Here is a 21,168-nt window from a genome sequence, read left to right on the forward strand (position 1 = left end):
TAACCCTTTAAGTGCCATAATCAGGTCCCCGGTGCATCTACCAACCAAGGAAACGTGAAAAGGATTAACCCAGTAACTTTGTTTTGGTAAGACTTTTTCTATCTGAGAAAATATCTCATTATAAAATTACCTCCTCTTAATTTACAAGTTTATATGCCCTAGGCGCCATCATTTTGATTTTGCAAGCAACAACTGTGTAACACCAGCACTAATGCCATGGCCTAAGTTTGATTAAAACATACTAACTGTTCTGACTTTGGCTGAACACTGTTTACAGTCCCAGCCTAAGAGGGGACAAGAGAGCAGTGGATTTATTGATTTATTTAGGCTACTGAATATTGCTGCTGCCACACAGATCTAAAACCTTCACAAACATAACCGACTGTTTTTGTAACTCATGTGTTTTTAATGTAAACTTGTGTGTGAATGAGAACTTAGTTTAGTACTCACATGTTGTGCCAGATCAGAAGCCATGGTTCAAGTGCGATAAACTTGATAATCAGGACCAAAACAGAGGTTTTTAGCGGTTCCGAACTGTAACGATGAAAAAAGGGGCGGGGAGCAGTAGCTCATTTTCATTTACAGAGACAGGCACCTAAAACAGCATGTTTCTGCTTCCACTCAAAATGATATAATAAGTGATCTGTGGAGTGTTTTGAGCTGAAAGTTTACAGGCACATTCTGGGGACACCAGAGACTTATATTACATAATGTAAAAAGGGGCATAGTATGTCACTTTTAAATAAATTATTTGAAATCATCAGATAAATAAAGAACAATTAGAATGCTAGTTAAGAAACAATTTCCATTTCAGTGTTAAGTGTGGGAATGGGTTTAGGTTTTGCAAAACAGATCTGCTGTTTATGAATGGAGATTAATCCCATCACAGCCATTGCTCATCGATGAGTTAATCAAATAATAAAATATTTAATACTAATTATTTAATACTTATAAAATAAAAGAAACAGACACTGTGGAGAAAGAACAGGCTTTATTTCTATTTGTCAAATCTTAACATTTAAATCGCTTAGGTAAAAAAAAAAAAAAAAACATTACATCAGAAGTTACCTAGGAATTTTAAGTTCCTGCAACAAAATATGTAACAGACCACGTTGTCCTTTACACAGCTCAGCAATTCTGCACAATTCTGACCTGCTTATGAGAAAAGAAGACATTCATAAATTTCATAAATAAAAACTGTTACATTTTTTCATACTTAAAACTAGTATAACAGCATTCTATTAACATTTTGTAACCCATCTGATACACCTCATTGCAGTGAATTGTATTTTAGTTACGTTAGTTTCATTTGGGGCTGTGGTACTGCATCATTAACATTGTAACAAATACATGATGCAGCTTTTAACAGACAGTACATCAAGCATTTTAGGAAGTAGTTATGTTTTTGCCAGTCTGAGGAAATGGAGAAAATTTTGATGACCATTTAATACTGAACAAATATAGTAGCTTGCACAACCCTGTGTCAGAGTTGGGGCACTGAAATGGGGATATCCAGGAAAGATTCACTTCCTTTAATTGGCCCAGAGCATGAAGCTATGCCAAAACAGAGGACTGTAAAGTGCATTAAAACAAAATGTAATATTTAATGGCAGGAAAAAACCACATCCTGAGCTTATAATATTAAATATGATCTTATAATGTATGATGATAGTCAAATTTCAGTAGCATTTGAGTAAACAGTCCTAGATTAAAAAAAACTTTTATCATCAACATGAAAAGGTAAAGCCACCTATCACGTCACAGCCTGTTGCTACTTAAGATGAATCAGAAATCGGAAATGGTTTTCATTAATCACAGAGGTAAGAAGTGACTCGGAACTTAAAACAGAACTCACTTTGATGTGAAATAGTGAAACCGTTTAATCCTTCCCCACCATTATGATTCACTGATTCATTGCATTGATTCATTGCAAAAGTGTCGACATGCTTGATTTCATTGTGATATAGTGGATCTGGGTGGCATGGAAAGCTTCTTTAAACATGCAGGAACTAAGTTCAAGCATTATTTTGCCTAGGTAGACGTCAGCAAAGAGCTCTTTTGAAAGTTTCCTGCGTGATGCATTATGTATTCACCTCTGCGCTACTGATAAAAGGCTTACATCACCACCTTTAGTCCCACTGACAACAGAAACAAGCATATCACCAGCACGCATGAATGAAGCTTGTTTGTGAATGTTAAATATGTTTTATGTGTGTGTCTGCTAACAGATTTATTCACTTCATAAACAAGACCCTACACAAGGAGAGCTCTGTCAGATTAGCAGATCCACAGAAATGCTCACAAAGTGCTTGTGAGACAAAAATGTAAGCACAGTTTGTAACGGTCATCCACACATGGGTCTTCATTACCTACAGCAGAGCAAAGAAACAGAAAATAACAATCAATAACAACTGAATGTTTTATCATATTTAAAATAATATGATTATGTTATTATGGGAACTTTTCTGTCCCCTAGGATGATTTTACACGATAAAATTTATATTTTTCCTATCAAAATCATCCTAGGGGACATCATCATAATTTTAGAGTATAGTTTAGGCACCAAACTAGTAGTACTGTATTTTTTGGACTATAAGTCGCACCTGAATGTAAGTCGCATCAGTCAAAAAATACGCCATGATGAGGAAAAAAATATAAGTCGCACTGGACTATAAGTCGCATTTATTTAGAACCAAGAACCAAGAGAAAACATTACCGTCTCCAACCGCGAGAGGGCGCTCTACGCTGCTCAGTGTAGACTACAGGAGCACTGAGCAGCATAGAGTGCCCTCTCGCGGCTGTAGACGGCAATGTTTTCTCTTAGTTTATGTCTCTTAGTTCATTTCTCTTGGTTCATGTCAAATTAATTTTAATAAATAAGTCGCACATGACTACAAGTCGCATGACCCGCCAAACTATGAAAAAAAGTGTGATTTATAGTCTGGAAAATACGGTATGTGTCCGGAGTTTTCTAAGTCAAAGACAGTGGTCCTCCCTTTAGGCACAATGTTAATTTTAGATTTTTTTTACACTATGATCTGAGAGAGTCATTAACAAACTGTTTATTTTTATTTTTTTAAAGGTGCTGTATGTATTTTTTTTTTTTTTTTTTTACTGGAGCTCTTTTTGCAATATTAATGTTATTTTCCCAACGGAGCCGGCACAATTACAATCTTCTCGTTTTAAGAAGAAAATTAAAAAGAAAGAGGAGAGCAAGGTTTTTGGCCATGGCGTTTTGTGGAGCAGTGTTAGCAACGTCGGTACAGAGAAACGTGTGGGTGTGGAGTCGTAGCCAGGAGTGGTGGGATACTGATGTGAATGGCTCTTCTCGTTCCCTCCTACTTCAACACAGAATTATGACGTTTGTAGCCTATCAATGACGTACGGGTCGGATACATGTGGCCTGGCCGTTCAGACGGAGGTCGCATTTCAAAAGATCGGAAATGTATCCCATTCAGGACCACATACCCAAGTGGCCTGGGTCACATTTGAAAAGATCGGATCTGTGTCGTTCAGACTGTCATGAAAAGATCAGATACAGGTCGCATAGGGGCAAAAAAATCAGAATTGGGTCGTTTCAGCCTACAGTGTGAACGTAGCTTAAGTTGTTATTTTTTACTTCAAGTTAACGTCAAGTAACATAACAGCTAACATAGCTTACTCAACACATTTTCCAAAATGTAAAATAAGTATAATAAAATTATAATCATGTTGCTAATCTCACACACACACACACACACCCTATCAAAAAATAACATTACGCATTATACCAAAATCCATCTGAAAGTTAATAAAGACCTTTATCAGATCAAACAAAGTTCGAAGATCTCAAATTGTTCAAGATTTCAAGTAGCAGAAGTGCCCCTATAATTGAAGAATCACAGTAAATCTCTTACGACACAAGGGTGATGCATTTCTTTAGTGATGAATCAGCCAGTCTACACCATACCGGTCTATACCTTACGCTGATGAAACAAGTCTAGCATTAATGGTATCAGGACTTTCCTCAGAAATAACTTCACTTTCTCAGGCTAGAGGATGTATAAAGGGTTCCCCTCAAGTTCACACGGGTAAAGAGTAGTTGTAATACACAGCTTTAACTACACACACGCTCTGTAACATTTGAAAACCAAAAAGTGGCTAAACACTTGTATTAATTTTGAACAACATCTTTTTTTTTTTACTCATATAAAAAAAAGTTCTGTGAAATTATTTTGTTTGAAAATAATGTTGTGCTATTTGTTTCAAACAAATGATACTTGGTTTGACATTTTATTATAGAATGTGAAGAAATTCACTACCATTCATTCAAATAATTATATGCTGATTTAGTACTCAAGAAACATTTATTGTCATCATCATTGTTGTACACAGTTGTGCTGCCTAATAATTTTGTGGAAACAAATATCAAGATTCTGATTGATGAAAGTTAAAAAGAAAATAAATTATTTAAAATATAAATAATTTGTACCATTATAAGTGCACTTAGTGTCGCTTTTGGCAAATTTAATACAAGTATATATATATATATGTGTGTGTGTGTGTCTTACCATTTCAGAGGGCTCGGGTCTCTGCCTCTATCTTCCTTTCACCGTGTGTGTCATTGTCTGGGGGGCTGATGGTTTGCCGTACTGCAATCTCTGGCCCACCGCCATAAATAGTTAACAAGTACTGCCATGTTTCTTCAGAAATCTGCCCATAGTCTGCGCCTGCAAACCAAGCCATAGATAATGAACTATAAACAAACACACATATGCGAGTCAGACAAGGTTTTGAAACACAAGATGAGTCACAGACATCTTAGTTTGACGCATGCACACACAGTCCATACCTTGTTTAAGCTGGATATGTCCGCTTTTCATTACTGCAATCTTGCTGTTGTCAATGGGGCCTGGTGGATCTAAACCAGAAGAGAGAGAGAGAGAGAGAGAGAGAGAGAGCAGAGAGGAGAGAGGAGAGAGGGAGGCAGCGATGAAAATGAATAATGACCTTTACAGTGCATAAGCAAATATTCTCTTGAAAATACAGAGGGTGGTCTTGGCAAAGCTAGAAGTCTCGCCACTGGATGAGTCGATGTTGCCATGTTAGGCTGGTCAGAACACTCAAACAAACAGAGCAATGTTTTAAATGTGATTCAGAGGCAATTTTTGGGGAGTAGTAATAGATGAAAAAAAAAATCCTAAATGTGACATGGACTTTTGCAATGTTTTTTTACACAAAACCCTAATAGGTCAGTTCACCAAAAAATAAAAAACACTATCATTTAATCATTCTTGTGTCATTCTTCAGTCATTTTTCTTTTCTCCATTCTCCATTTAAAATGTATAAATATGATATTTTGAAAAAATAATGCAGTGATTTTGGGCCAAATAGTGAAACTCAATGTAGTATTTTATTCAAAATATCTTTGTGTAAAGAAAAAAGTCAGTCAGTCATACAGGTTTAGAATGAGGTGAGGCTGAGTAACTGATGACAGAATTTTCATTTTCAAGTAACCCATCAAGTCTGAGATTGTGATCGACTGTTCTTGCCTATTATGACATTAAATGCAAGTAAAGGGCATCTTAAAAAAAGACAAAAAAAAGTGAGTGTGGGATGAACTTTTGTCCATTTTTAATTGACTGCATTGAATATTATTTCATGTGAGTGAAACTATTTACCCTGACCTCACACTCACACATCATCAGAGACAAGACGTCATTGTAAGGGGGAGGGGATATTCAAAGTTTACAAGGGCACACAGATTTAAAAAATGTGCAAGGATAAATTATTTGTAATAAATTCTGCAATTTTCCATTTAAAAATATGAATCATCAATGTTGATTTACACATTGTCAATTGTTCAAATACAAATAGAACATGTCACAAGGGTCGCACAATATAAGCAGACACTTCTACACCTCCCTCAGGCCAGTGAACTTAATGCATCAGAGTAAATTATTTATTTTGCTGCATATTCTCTCTGTTAAAAAAATTAACAGTATCATATATTTGTTGAGATGTGCATTACTCTGTTTGTATGAGACCGTACCATTGTCTTTGCCTTTGACAAAGTTCTCCCATTCTCTAAACCACTGCATGCTGATACACAGGATGACCGTAGGAGCTTCTTCAGCTTGAAACTCCTTGTTTAACTGTAGACAGAGAGAGGAAGAGAAACAGAGAGTGAGATATGAGGATTATCAAACTCTCTCTGACCAATCTGAGCATTTCAGCATTTCAGCATTTTACCAAATTGTATTATAGAGCAATTATGTTTTATTTCATTCTGGTGTGCTCCTTTCAAACCTGCTGAGTTTCAAAAATGATCTTTAGATTTTTCTAAAGCTTTAAAACATGTCTGATTCCAAGCTAGTGATTCATCTCACAGATGCTGCACTTCTGGTAAGATTGCGGTGCAGATCACACCCTTTCTCTGTCCAGCATGCAGTCTGTTTTTCATCAGTACTCTGGCTCTCTACGAGCACCAAGCACTTCCAGGAACATTATGCTCCTTCCAAGAGGAAATTCCACACCATGTTACATAAAAATGCTGTAGATCTGAGGACATAACCTTGAGGAACACTATTCAAATACGCTTCCTCTCAGTCTTGTGGTGGTGTGTAGCATCTCACTGTATACTTTTAAGTGGGCAACACTCAAGCAGGCACTAATCACTCATGACTTGGATGCCACTTGAAGTAATTTGTCCACCTTGATGAAGGTGTCTATCTCCAGTTTCCGCCGTTTGGCTAAAGTCTCCAGCTCTACTTGGCAGATGGCACACACGTATAAGTGATTCACAGCTGGGCCTCCCCCAAACCTGTGAAAAATGTTTCAGACATGAAGAAACTTTCAAAGTATGGCCAGTGAAAAGAGCAAACACATAACTCAACAATGTTTACACTGCACTGCTGGTGGAGTTCCTTACACATGACGTCAGATGTCTTGAACCGACAGAACTCAGGGTTGGACTGAGGTTTTGTTGACTCCACCAGATCAAAAGCTCAAGTCATACCATATTCTACTGAGGTGGTAAACATCCTGAGGACTTTCTAAACATCAGAAATGTGCATTGATATGCATGACTCACCTATTGTAAAGATATTCCCACACATTTTGGGGAAGGATCACAATCAGATCGTCCACATAATGGTACTTTGTAGGAGGGATTCCTGTATAAAATCACACTTGAGTCAAGTTTTTACTGCTTACAGTAAGTGAAAAAGTTAAAATAAAAGATAAAATATGATTATTTCATTATTTTGTACCAAATAGTGGAGTTTAATGTGTCACTTAATGCAACATCACTGGTTATTAACCACAGGTCTCTGCTAGGAGGTCTCAGCAAACTTCAAAAGGAGGACCCACGGAAGTTTTTAAAAATACTTACATTTAGTTATATTAGCATAACCTTAATTAAAATACTGAAAATTAAGATGTATAACTTTAAACTGACATCCTATTTTTGAGTTAATTTGTTTTTATTACAGCAGAAGTAGCAGAGGTATATTTCAGCTTCAGATAGGATGCATTTACACACTAAATTTGGTGGTTTAATATAATTAATAGTTCTTGCAATTTAAACCATCCATTATGCTGCAGTTTACATCAAAGTCATCAACCACGTTCTGTAGGCAGTAAATCCATTAACTTACTCACTAAAGCCAATTTATGCTCGCATTCAGCTCTTCATACTTACACAGTAAATCACAGTCGGGTGTCAATATAGTGGCAAAGTTAATTCATACCAGTGTGGAGGAGTTTTAGATATATATTTGTGAGTATTTGTGTCTGATTGTACCTCCATGCTGACAGAGGAACGTGTGGTTGGTGATGGGTCCAGGCTCAGTGAATGTGTTGAACTTGTTGAGCCATTCTCTGGAGATGTAGAAGTGCAGCAGACTGGGCTCCTTTAAATTAGCCAAAGCGACAACCTTCTGTCTCTCTGTCACAGATTCTTCACTGCTCTTCCTGAAAGAGAAATGAACATAAACTCCATGTCATAAAATAATGTAAATACAATTGGAATCAATCCCAATACATTTTTGTGTTTTGCTGGTGGTTTGTTATGATGCTAGTCATGTCATGTCAACATGGTAGCTTCCATGAAGGGGCAACCAACTTCATGTAGAATAAAAAAAGTTTTTTTTAAGCTATTGATACAACTGGTATCTTCGTTTATGTAAGTGAATATTGTTTTACTCATATATCTTTTTAATTATTATTAATTTCATTATGTGTAAAACAGTTGTGACAGATATTTTCTTCTGTGTTATGATGTAGCCTACATCTGAGTTCATTAAGGGTGGAACTTGGTTCCATCCATCTGATCGAAAGCTTGGGGTTGTAAGAAAAGGGGCAGGGTTTAATCAGACTAAATGCCCATGAAGAATGATGAGAAAATTAGTTATAACATATTAAAAAATTATGAAAACACATTTCCAAAAAGCATGAATTACCATTTCATTCCAATTCACCATTACTTTAATAAGGAAAAACATTACTGAGTGCACTTTTAAAGGGGTCATGAACGGCCTTTGTTCCCTTTCAGTCGGTCCCTTTTTGAGGGAACAAGGATTACATAAGTAACAGAGATGGTTTGTAATGTTGTCTGAGGGCCACTTATAATGTTATCATAATTTAGAAGCAATAGGCCCCTCATCGGAACGGTCAGTTTAAGTAGGTGTGGTGGATTGTAGATTCAGAAATGCCCACTGCTATGATTGGCTAAAAGTTGTGTATGTTTGACAGCCTACATCCTTCATAGAGGGACAGTGCTATGATTTAGGTTAAAAACGATTTAATACTCAGTACATATTAAACAATCAGTAATAACTGACTAAGTACGGGTTGCACGATAAATAAAATGCAATATTTAATGCACGTCATGTACTGTAAATTAAGCCGGTTTTGTAATCAGTGGTAAATTTCCATCACTTGCACGTTTTCATATGGAGCAGCATTTACTGCACAGAGCCGTTGTTCACTGACAAGCTGCGCAAAATATGACCGTGGTTTTGCGTAGATTGTCAGTAAACACCGGCTCTGTGCAGTAAATGCTGCTCCATATGTAACCGCACAGGTGATGTCAAAACATCAAGGATATTTTGATTTCTCAGTTCATGACCCCTTTAGCAACCATAACAAAGTCAAAAAATTAAGTGTACCTGTAGAAGAGAACATACGCTTCAGCGTTCTGCACTACTGTCTCATGCACTTCTGTTACATACTGATCGTCAAACTCGTACCACTGTCCGTTGATCACGTTCTGACAGTACGCTATATAGTGACCACCTGTCCAGCGGGGGGGGGGGGGGGGGGGGGGGGGGGGGGATACACATTATCTCATTCAATTAAACCCATAGACGAAATAATGTCTTAATTGTCATCTGGGAAAAGTGCCAGTGATGAATAAATGCCAAATAACATTAAAAAAATCTCAAAGTTCCTTCCACGCAATCATTTCGCAATATTACACTGAAGAAACTTACTCCCAGCAGTGCCGTGATGACAGATGACAGACAGCAGGTCATAAGTAGTTATCTGAGACGGGCTCTCCTTAGCCAAGAAGGGCTTGAGATCCAAACCCTCCAACGGGAATGACACGTGGCTGTTTATCTTGAACGAGTACATGACTTCATGTCTGAAACGCTTCAGGTGAATGCACAATATCTGAAAACAGCATTACGTACAAAATCACTAGGAATACAAGTTCTGTTGAAAAGTAAATGTAGTGATCCAGTAAATGAGCAGATTGAATTGGAGGGGGTTACTTACTTCTGGCAGACGCAGAACTTTACAATATTTCACACCATTTCTCAATCTGGAAAAAGGTAGAGTAAATGAGCTCGTTTCATCATTTAAACCTTACAGCTATGATATGATTTTGGCTGTAAACCATAAGTACTATTTAGATTAGAGTACAAAATGTTTAAAAAGCATAGTAACTACTACATTATTACATATCTTGATCACATACATTTCAGTCTTTTTTCCACCAAGAAAACTTACTTTTTACATCGTTCACAGCTGTACATGTTGTCTCCTGTTTGGTGGAAAGAAAATAAATATCAAGTCAACTAAGGATTGACAGGCAGTGCAACAGTGTGGAAAAGGGAATATACTTTTTCCCCTCTTATCTATCTGATTTATAATTGCAACTGCACATTCAGAAATGATAAACACAATGTCCTAACCTTTCAGCTCATCAGCAGCGAAGAAGGCTGCCAGGCAGTCCTCCAGCGTTACCATTGGGCCCCAAAACCAACTCGGAATACAAGACACTACAAACCTGCATAAACACATACAGTTATATTAACAGATCAATGATTGTTTTCATGGCAATTACATTGTCTTCCATTCAGCTTTTTCACACTACTGTTCAAAAGTGACAGTAAAGACTAAAGTAAAAAAAAGTAATTTAATTCATCAAATAATGAAACATTGTAAAAAAATATTGACCAAATTAGAATATTAGCATAAATTCTGACTGGAAAACTGGTGTAATGGCTGCTGAAAATGCAGCTTTGCCATCACAAGTGTAAATACCATTTTAAAATGTATTAAAATAATACTGATTGTATGTTGTAATAATATTTCATAAGGTTTTACTGCATATTTGATTAAATAAACATAGCCTTTCTGAGTACAAGAGACTTATTTCAGTATTTCTAAACCCCAATTTTTTAACTGTAGTGGAATTAATTGTCAAAGCCCCATTTTGCTCTTTCCACATCTTGATCATTTTTTGCCCATCACTCTCTCACTATACTTTCGTATAGACTCCATGATGTAGGAGATCCAGCCCTGGGTGACATAGGCATCCGTGCAGACTCCAGCTTTAACAGGAGCACTCTGGTGGATGGAGGAATGGAGTTTGGCCAAATCCTCTTTACCCGGAATAGGCAAAGACAGGTCCTGAAAGGTCTCCACAGTTGTTGAAACCTGTAAAGGCAGATATTTTCTTTGAAACATTGTTCGGTCTGTAGTTTACAACACACCGTACCGGTAAAATATATGCTTCTACAGTCACATAATATTTAGTTTATGCACAGGCGGAAATCCTGAGGGTGTTGGGACCCCTCCCCCCCATCTGAAGGTTGCCCCCCCTTATAAATATGATTAAAACCATTCTGTGTATTGTAAATAACAATGTTTTATACTTTAAAGGGGGGGTGAAATGCTCGTTTTCACTCAATATCCTGTTAATCTTGAGTACCTATAGAGTAGTACTGCATCCTTCATAACTCCAAAAAGTCTTTAGTTTTATTATATTCATAAGAGAAAGATAGTCTGTACTGATTTTTCCCGGAAAAACACGACCGGCTGGAGGCGTGATGTGTGGGCGGAGCTAAAGAATCACGAGTGCCAGTAGGCTTTTGTGTTGAGAGCATGTGGAAACTGTGACATTACCATGAGGGAAAAACCATCATCCAAAACAAACCATGGCTTACAGTCAGATTCAGCCGTTTATTTATGATCCAGAATCAGATCCCGAGGCTGAAACTGAACGAGAGCAGCAGCAGCAACGACTCGCTCCGAGCGGGGCTCGAACCCGGGTCTCCGGCCTGGGAGGGGACGCACTGACAAGGAGGCAGAGATATTTGAAGCAGTTTTACTCACCGCCTGCGGTTCCAACACACGATCGTGACCCTTTTTCGTTGGGATTGCATCATCCTTAAGAAATAAACGATATGCAAATCCGTCGTCAAACTGGGCCTTGTTTGTAAAACAAGCATCTTCGAAATGCAGGGAACAAACACAAACACTTGCACATCTCCGTTGATGCTCTGTAAAAATAAACTCCATCCACTGGTCCCTTAATGCTGGTTTTTTTTTTTTTTTGGTAATCTGTGCAGGGTTGTCTTGTCTTGGCAACCAAAACCACACATCTTTTGTGACTTTTCGCGACGCTCTCTCTCTGATCAGTGAATCGCTCTGATCAGTGAAATGTCTGTGCTGCTCAGCCTCGCTATACGGGAGCGCGCGCTCTTCCGGCAGAAGTGCCCTCGGGACCCATATAAGGAAATTCCGCTCCATCTAACGTCACACAGAGCCATACTCGAAAAAAACTTTCCGAAACTTGTGACAAACCGGAAGGAGTATTTTGGGAACAAAAATACTCCTACAAACGTACAACTTAATTTTTGAAACTTTGTCCATGTTTAGCATGGGAATCCAACTCTTTAACAGTGTAAAAAACTCCGTATGCATGAAATAGCATTTCACCCCCCCTTTAAATAATGGTGTAAGTAATAAAACAACACAAACAGGGTAAAAGCGCGTTTTAAGTTTAGAAACATTTTAAGTCTCCCCCTCCCTTGCCTCACAATGCTTTGGTCCAAATGCCTGTTTTCCTCTTTTACATCACCTACCAGGTGTGCCTCACACGTCCTGAAAAGTGAAGCTGCGGGCTCTTTGATCGCCCCCTGGTGGCTGGCTGCAGTACACGTCATAAACGCCACCCTCTCCATGTAAACAAATGGGACTTGAGTCAAAATAAAAAAATAATTTACGCTTCCAATACAATTTATCAAAAAGATGTTTTTGGTCATTTAAGGTAGTTGCTATGACGCTGACATATGTTAAATTGTTCGTTTTTGTGATAAGTTAGATTTTTGCTAGTAATTTAATGCTATATAAATGGGTCGTTATGGTTGATTGGGTCTGCGGGAGTTTGATACTGCGGCTCCACCTCATGTCACTACTGCGCAGACTCTGGCTCCAAATTATGTCTTTTACTCAAGATGGCATCAGCTATACTAAGATCCTTTGGCTTCACGTCTCTATAGTGAAAGGAATAGGAGCTGCGTCGTTCATCTTTTTTTTACAATCTAAGTCACCTTCCTACACACACACACAAGTCCGGTGAGAAAGAACAAAGTCAGTAGTTGTGGAACTCCAGTAATTAAGGCTGTCAAGTCTAATTTATTCATTTAAACATTGGATGAAGTTATTATTTTCTCTTTAATACAGATGATTATAATGTATTTTTCGACTTGACGGAAAGGGTTGCTAGGTTTTCACAACAAAACCTGTGCAATTACTCCTCAAAACTAGCCCAAACTAACCTCGCTTAGAGAGGGTCACCTAGTTAAATACTTTACTGTTATTGGGTCACTTCAACCCGTGGCAACAGTGATAAAGCAGCACAATTCCATGGGAAAACCACATGAGTTGGCAACACTGTGATGGATAGTAATGTCTACAACGGACACGAGCACTGTTGCAGTGCGACCACAACAGCTTGAAGTTGTCTAAAATAATTTGGTACAGTCATAGGCTGCCCTAATAGTTAGACTTTCCTCTGTGTATACATATCCTTACAAGTTCAATTTGAGCTGTATTATTTGTGTCCTTTTCAACAAATTGCTTTTGCGAAATTATTATTATTGTTGTTTCCCCCCAACAGTTAGACGAAATTTACCCCCATAAGTTCATTTGATATGAATACAGTTTGTTGTAGTATTCTTCTAGATTTGATTTGAAATGGAAGTGGATCTCCTTGGAAACTACATGGCCCATGACAGATTATCCTGCATTTTTTTTTTTTAAGCTACAAAAACTTTAGAATAGGGAACATTGTTCATTTACCTCAATAAGTTCCTAATTTGCTGCTTATTAAAGTTGGTAAGGTAGTTGTTGAGTTTAGGTATTGGGTAGGATTAGGAATGTAGAATAACGGCATGTAAATAATGCATTAATATGTGCATAATTAGTACTAATAAATAGTTATTATTCTAGAAATATGCATGCTAATAAGCAACTAGTTAAGAGGTCCTAAAATGAAGTGTTGCCAAAATTTTTAAGTGCGATGAACGTGATTTGGTGTTTGGTGCCCTCTAGAGACAGAAAAACTCCTTGCATCCTTTCCTCACCCGGTCACATGTCAAACACTGAACAAGACTCAGAATGGATCCATCAAAGATATCTGAAATAACACTGCGGAAACGGGACTGCTTCTTCTTCTTGGTGCTCAGGAGCATTTGAGCTACAGGACAAACAATCATGATGGTTATTTTGTGCAAAGCAAAATACAAATTAAAACTTTTTTTTTTCAACTATGCTGTATTTATTTGTACTGATATGAGAGAAGCAAACCTCTGTTGAATGTGTAAGTGGGTCCAGCTCTGAGGGGGCTGGATCTAGGTGGGCTGCTGGAGAGTCTGGAGTGGAGTTCTAACACACTGCGAGTGGGGCTACAGGGGCGAGAGGACGGACACTGCATGGAAGCTTCATTATCAGGTTCTGCAAGAGAAAGTGGGATCAGAAAGTAAGAATTATATTCACATTCCAAAACAACTAAACATAAACTATCTTTTAAATGTTTGGAGTAAGATTAACACTTTCATGCACCACTTTTTTTTTTACATTATTAAATAAGATTTATTTTTGAAATAATAGCTGTTATTTTCTTTCTTTTTTTAAGAAAAGAAAAGAGGATAATGGCTTCCACAAAAATATTATACAAGCACAACTGAAGGTGTTTTTAAATTCTGAATGATCATGTGATTAGGAGTAGAGATGTTCCGATACCCTTTTTCTCTTCCCGATACCGATTCCGATACCTGGGCTCAGGGTATCGGCCGATACCGAGTACTGATCCGATACCTGGGTGTATATCTGTATATACAGCTGTATATACTACTAGCCCTGTGTAAATTGCTAGAATTTTTTTATGGTGTGCTTCAGACAGATCCCTCAATAAAACATGAACAAATACATGGTGAACTACTGTATTTATTACAGTATTTTTATTATCTAACATGAATTTGACAGTATTATTTATTTTCTTATGCAAAAAAGAACTTCAAATGCAGCCAAAAATCTAACACCGCAAACTAAAAAAGGTATTTAAGTTTTACAATATAACTGTATAAAAAAACTGCAACAAATAAGTCTAGGAATATAAAAAAAGATCTATTAATCAGATAATCTCTTTACAACAAAACAAGTAAAAAACAAGCAACCATCTAGGCATAATTATTATTATTATAGAGACGTATTATTATTACTGTAGGCTACAACAGTAGCTTTATATATTGTCAATTTACTCATGTAAACCAAACATTTATTTTAATGGGCTGCCATGAAGATCTTTGAGTGTCTGTGTTTATGATATGACAGTATTCTCAAATGAAACGGTAAATTCTCATGAAGTGACGGTTTATGCGTTCGTGTCCTCATGACACACAGCAGAGACTACAAAACAGCGAGCTCTCGCGCATCTGTGCCAGTCACCCACAGAGATGTAGATTTTGCGGGAGTAATATTTAAATAGTATTTTGCAGTTTAATATTCACAGACACTAGTATATATTCGGCTACTGTCTGGAGCCCTGCGTTTTGACTTACACGGAAGCGACTGAACGCAGTTGCCGGTACTGAATATACTCGAGAGTCTGTAACTACCGGTACTACAGAGACATACTGCTAACCACTGATCTATAATATAGTAGCGGCTTCACTGTCTTTTGGCAGTTTAGAATGTGATGAGTGATCCAGTCATATATAGATAAGGGCTGCTAACGCGTTTTCATTTCTTCTTCGCTGCTCTAAACAGGGGTTGCTTGTGGCAACACAGCACAACTTCCTGTGTTTTCAATGCATTTTGAGCAGCGAAGAAGAACCGTGCAGCGGTTAGGCAAAGCTTGCGGTCATAACTAGGTCTTTTTTAAGAAAATGGTATCGGATCGGTATATGGGTTCATGTACTCGCCGATGCCGATGCCAGAATTTGTTGTGGTATCGGAGATATTTCCGATACTAGTATCGGAATCGGAACAACTCTAATTAGGAGAATGAAGACTGGAGTAACGGCTGCTTAAAATACAGGTTCTCCATCGAATGAACAGATTTGTTTTGTTTTTTTAAATAGAAAACAGCTATTTAAAAACACACATACAAATCTTGGAGACCACAAACATTATGATAATGATTGTAAAAACCTCATACCTTCATTTCCTGGTGCCAGCACAGTTGTGGTTGCAGTTGTTGCCTCTGTTTCTCTCTCTGCCTGTCCCTCTTGTGCCGCCGTGTCCACATCAGCATCCTCATCCATTTCCCGTGTCCTCTCTTCTCCTCTTCTCTCCTTCAGCCTCTCTTTCTCCGAGATTGCTCCAATTCCTCTTACTCCCACACATTCGTCTTGGATGAGCAGCTCTGCTTCTCCTCCTGCCCTCTCTCCATCTCCTCTCTCGCTTCCTGATCCAGAGTCACATGACAGGAACTCCTCCTCACAGGGGCTTCGGTCTCCATCGACATGATTATGGTTGTCAAGGTTGTGGTCAGGCAGGACATCTGAGATAGCACCGCTGCAGCCGGTCAAAGGCTCCTTCAGCTCCTCGTGAAGTTGGTCCATGAGACATCGCAAAAACTCCTGAGTGTCCTTAAAAGACGGCAAGGAAGAAAAGAGTATACATTACAAAAATGTTATGTTATGTTAATATTAACAGTCTTGAAAGGCTGCATTGTAATCTTCATATCAGTGTTGTTATTGTTACCTAAAACAATTTTAAATGCTTTTAAAATATGTTAGACAAAAAAAATACACTTAAAAAAAAGTAAATTATAAATGTTAACTTGGCAACTGATTATAATATATATTAAAACTAAAATTGAAATATATTAAAAAAAAACACCTAACAAAATTACTCAAACATTTATGTAAAAATAAAAAACATTATAAAATATGAATAATTACTGTAATAGTAAAATTAAATAATACTAAAATAACTTCATATACCTGTTGAGCGTAGCCACGAAACATGGGGTTCACCAGTTTGATTCCATGAAACAGACTAGTGGGCACAACATAACTTGGCCTTGACAGACCAACAGAGAACAACAAGATTCATATAATTAGTACCAAGCTCAATATATTAAAGCCACCGCTGAAGTCCATTATATGGAGAAAAATCCTGGAATGTTTTCCTCAAAAACCTTAATTTATTTGCAGCTGAAGACAGAAAGACATGAACATTTTGAATGACATGGGAGTGAGTAAATCATCAGGAAATTGTTATTCTGGACGTGAACTACTCCTTTAAGATTAAGTTTGCTAGTTCCAGGTCTAGGTTAACATTTTGGCAGGTCAGTGCTTGTTACCGTTTCTTGTGCCAGAGCTCAGAGATAAGCTTCTGATAGCTTTTACACAACGCTGGCTTCTTATCCGTATGGACCAACCCACTACAATCCAGGAAAAACTGAGTCAAAGGAGGACTGGAGAGAAAAAGACAAAGAAACAGGAAAACCTATATCAATTTCAGAAGCAGTATGCACAGACCTAAAAAATAAACCAGTGGAACCAGTCACGCTTTCCATTGGTTTTGTCTGAATTATACTTATTTATGCTTTACAAATTGTGATCTCACCAGTTGGACAAGGCCTGCAGTGCAGCATTCATGTAACAAGAGTTCCCAATGTTCTTCATCCCAGTGAGACCTGAGAAAGTGTTTAGTATTAAGCAGAATAAATAGTATAATGAGAAATACTAACCAACTCGCCTACAACTTTGGAGTATGGAACAGAATCTTAGTCATTCCGCATAATTAACGACAATAAGATCCAATTTAATTCGGGTGACATACTTCCATTATGCCTTCTCATATTAAGAGAACAGAACAAGTAATCGGCTGGTTATTCCTTCATATAGACATAACTCAATCTGCTCCTTTGAAATGTTGTATAAGCAGGACATGATAGCCATCTGTTAGTAAATATACAAGTTACTGAAAAGGTCATTTGAAAAATTAAAACTGACTAACAACTACTATGAATTTTTTCGGTCAGTTAACTTTTATTTAAAGGGGTGGTTGATTGCGATTTCACATTTTTAACATTAGTTCGTTTGTAATGTTGCTGTTTGAGCATAAAAACAATATCTGCAAAGTTGCAGCGCTGAAAGTTCAGTGCAAACAGAGATATTGTCTTTTAAAATTCTGTCAGTTTAATGCCTACAAAAACAGCTGGTAAGGGACTACAACAAGCTTCTTCCTGGGTCCATTACTTCACGAGCCCAGAAAAACCCTGCCCCCAGGAACACGCAACAAAGGGGACAAGGTCATGTTGTGCTGCTTTAGAGAAGAGGAAGAGAAAACTAGGGGTACATGTAAAAATCTGTTCATATATGAATCGCAATGCTGTCTTCTAATGATTCTAATGGATCCACAAGTTTCAGAACCAATGTTCTACAGCATTGGTTCTCAATACGGTTCCTCGCGTCGCCCTACTTTTGCATCTCTCTCTCTCTCTCTCTCTCTCTCTCTCTCTCTCTCTCTCTCTCTTTCAGATCATCAGGTCAGCTCCAACAAACTGTTCCATTTATAAACTTATTTTCACAAAGCAATGAGAAACATTAAACATGGATGCGCATATGGTTGCTGTGTTGTATTAAATCTTTCAGAATAAAACCGTATATTAAAAGCTAACAGAAGCAGTAGCATTTACAGACAACAGCGTATCTAAAGGTATGAGACAACAACAAACAAACATAACATTAAGAGCCGTGCTTGCACAGGTTCTGCGCGATCTTCTTCATTAATATTCTCTGCGTCTCAATCGGGCTCAAACTGATAAGCAATATAGAGGACGTCATTGTCTACAATACAACAGGAGCACATTCTGAGCTTGAGGGGGGCCGGATGTTCAGACGCGCTCGAGGTGGTTTAGCGAAACATGACACACTGAGCCAGCTGACCAATTGCAGCCCATCGTGTATTTCTGAGGAAGGGGCCTCATAAAAACAGGAAATTATTGAGACGTCTGTCAAAGAAGGGACAGATCGGTGTGGAATAAAGGTAAATAAAAAATAATGGAATAAAAAAAGCCTAGAAACAAACCAGTCAACCACCCCTTTAAGAAATCAATACTTCTACTCAGAAAGGATGCATAAATGCTGTTCTTTTGAACTTTATATTCATCAAAAACATCCTCAGAAAGTATCACGGTTCCCACAAAAATTATCAACACTGACAATAGTAATAAATGTTTCTTGAGAGCCGAATCTGTTTCTTGAGTTTCAAATGTTCCTTGAACATTTGTTCCTTGAACGTTTTGCCGTCACAGAAATATACTGTATTTGACGATATATTAAGCTAGAAAATGTTTATTTGAAAAGTAATAAAATTTCAAAATATTCATTTTTCATTAATTTTTACTTACATTTGTTTTTCAATCAAACAAATGCAGTCTGTGCAGAAGAGACTTCTTTTGAACACATAAAAATATATTGAGGATTTGAAATGCCATGCAAAGTGTACTATCTTCCTCTTAACATATTTATACCTCTAGGCTTGAGCTCATCCTCCTCAGATTCTGAGCCTTCCTCATCTGCCACTGCGATAGGCACTGCTTTTAACGGATAACATGTTGTCTGGGGAAGAGGATCCTTTGGGGATGAAAAAACAAGATAATTATCTTTCTTGTATCATTCATGTACTTTATTATTATTATGTACTTTATTATTATGCCTAAATGAGATCTTCAGACAGATAATAATAATGGAGGAGAAAGAGCCAACCTCAAACAGGCAGTAACAAACACATCATGTTTACACAATCCTAGAAAGCTAAAAGTTGACATTTCTGTGAGGTGTTTTAAACAGTCTGATGACTTTACCTGTTCATGTGGTTTGCAGCAGTGAGCTAATGATACAGGAGTAACAGGCTTTGGTTCCAGAAACACCTCCCTCTCACAGAAATAACACCACACCCTGAATGTGGTCAAGTTTACTGTCAGATTGTGTTTTCTGGCCTGGAAAAAAATTCAAATAAGATGCACACATGTATAAAAGAATCAGAGAAACTGATATGCATAATAACTGAACAGATCTAATGCCAGAGAATGGACTGAATAACTGAATGAACAAGAAAGTCACCTGTGCGTGTATAGTACTGTGATCAGAAAATGATTCTCCGCAGCCCAAATAGTGACAGTCACACTGTGGGCAAAGCAGGACAGAGAGTAACGATTATGAATTTTAAGAAATCTTCTTGGCCTAAAAATGCATTCTACTCATCTATCATGTTTGCTAGGGGAAAAGCCCACCTGTAGACATGCCCAGAGGTTGGGTCCACCTACTCCACATGACTGACATGTGCCCTTGAGTAAATACAATGTGATCAAATGAAATACACAGCACTGTAGACACGTTTAAGGCTTAAATATTAGCAAAGGTAATTCTAACCTTTGATTTCTGAATCAGTTCCTCCTTGGTAACTTCACCAATAGTGTCCAAGTGAGGACAGAAATCCCCATTTTCAGTCATCTTGATTTTCACCTCACTCTATTCAAATAAACAAAGAACATTTTGAGATCTACTAGTACAGCGCTACACAGCATCAATATGAAAATATAAAAATGATGGCACAATTTTTTGAACAACTCGCCCTTTAAGTAATTATGCACTTACAGACTCAGCATCAGCTAAAAGAGGATAAATTGCCATCACTGAATGCATTGTTTAAAAATAATGATAATTAAAGGAGAAAAAATAAGAAAACTAAGGGTGAAATATCTAGATGCGAGTAGCAGTGAGTCTGTGCCTAAATCTCAGGAGCCCAAAAATGCTGTTTCATGCGCCAAGCACGACTGAGAGGGATGCGTTCACCCCGTATCACCTCGTCTATTGTTACAATTAGGAAAAATGCACAATAATGCATCATAAAGATGTATTATCTGTGAATCTGTTTTTCCATACGAAAATCTCCAACAGAAATCCAAAAAGAAAGGGTAAACAATCATATTAATATGAGTCGGCCTCACTCTTCTAAATGTAAAAATATGTCTCAAAACTAAATAATCAGTCTTTCTGGATCTCCGGTGTTTTTCTTGTTTTTCATCGCACTTCAGTTCCTCTACATGTCATCGTCTACCCCCGTAAAGCTGATTAACATCAAGATCTCACAGAATAAACAGTCATATTTACACTCGGGCTAGAAGACACAGACGCTGAGTCGACATAATGTTATCTTAGCAAATAAATAGTGACACTCCGCTTCAGCCGAAGGAAAATAAGAACAAACATTTACCTGTCAGACAGAAACAAAAATAAGGCTCACTGATGATCATTTTAGGTCAATCGGTGGTATTTGTAACAGTGGTGGGTAGCAGTGTACTAAACAGCATCCATACTGAATTCAACAGCATGATGAGTGTGCGTCACAGCTCTGACCAGAGCCAATGACTGA

General features: G+C 37.6%; 1 protein-coding gene across 2 annotated transcripts; it reads right to left on the reverse strand.

Moving 5' to 3' along the window:
* Nucleotides 1–976: 976 nt before the first annotated feature.
* Nucleotides 977–21,145, reverse strand: LOC128006270 (ubiquitin carboxyl-terminal hydrolase 20). 2 transcript variants are annotated; one of them, XM_052592726.1, is made up of 26 exons: nucleotides 21,010–21,145; nucleotides 20,166–20,264; nucleotides 20,027–20,080; nucleotides 19,857–19,919; nucleotides 19,598–19,732; nucleotides 19,265–19,367; nucleotides 17,353–17,422; nucleotides 17,087–17,200; nucleotides 16,725–16,803; nucleotides 15,935–16,367; nucleotides 14,083–14,229; nucleotides 13,860–13,972; nucleotides 12,357–12,449; nucleotides 10,754–10,926; nucleotides 10,179–10,273; nucleotides 9,994–10,027; nucleotides 9,760–9,805; nucleotides 9,474–9,654; nucleotides 9,150–9,276; nucleotides 7,784–7,953; nucleotides 7,073–7,154; nucleotides 6,694–6,802; nucleotides 6,032–6,134; nucleotides 4,832–4,900; nucleotides 4,551–4,709; nucleotides 977–2,369 (listed from the first exon to the last, which is right to left on the reverse strand). In XM_052592726.1, exons 2-25 carry the CDS (start codon nucleotides 20,244–20,246, stop codon nucleotides 4,555–4,557), a joined length of 2,829 nt encoding a protein of 942 aa, XP_052448686.1. In that variant the 5' UTR covers nucleotides 20,247–20,264; nucleotides 21,010–21,145; the 3' UTR covers nucleotides 977–2,369; nucleotides 4,551–4,554. The 2 variants fall into 2 exon arrangements, with proteins under 2 accessions (XP_052448686.1, XP_052448687.1); XM_052592727.1 differs by lacking the exon at nucleotides 12,357–12,449 and having other exon boundaries at nucleotides 21,010–21,144.
* Between the last annotated feature and the right edge of the window lie 23 nt (nucleotides 21,146–21,168).

Source organism: Carassius gibelio, chromosome A5 (assembly GCF_023724105.1).
Source record: "Carassius gibelio isolate Cgi1373 ecotype wild population from Czech Republic chromosome A5, carGib1.2-hapl.c, whole genome shotgun sequence".
Lineage (NCBI taxonomy): Eukaryota > Metazoa > Chordata > Actinopteri > Cypriniformes > Cyprinidae > Carassius > Carassius gibelio.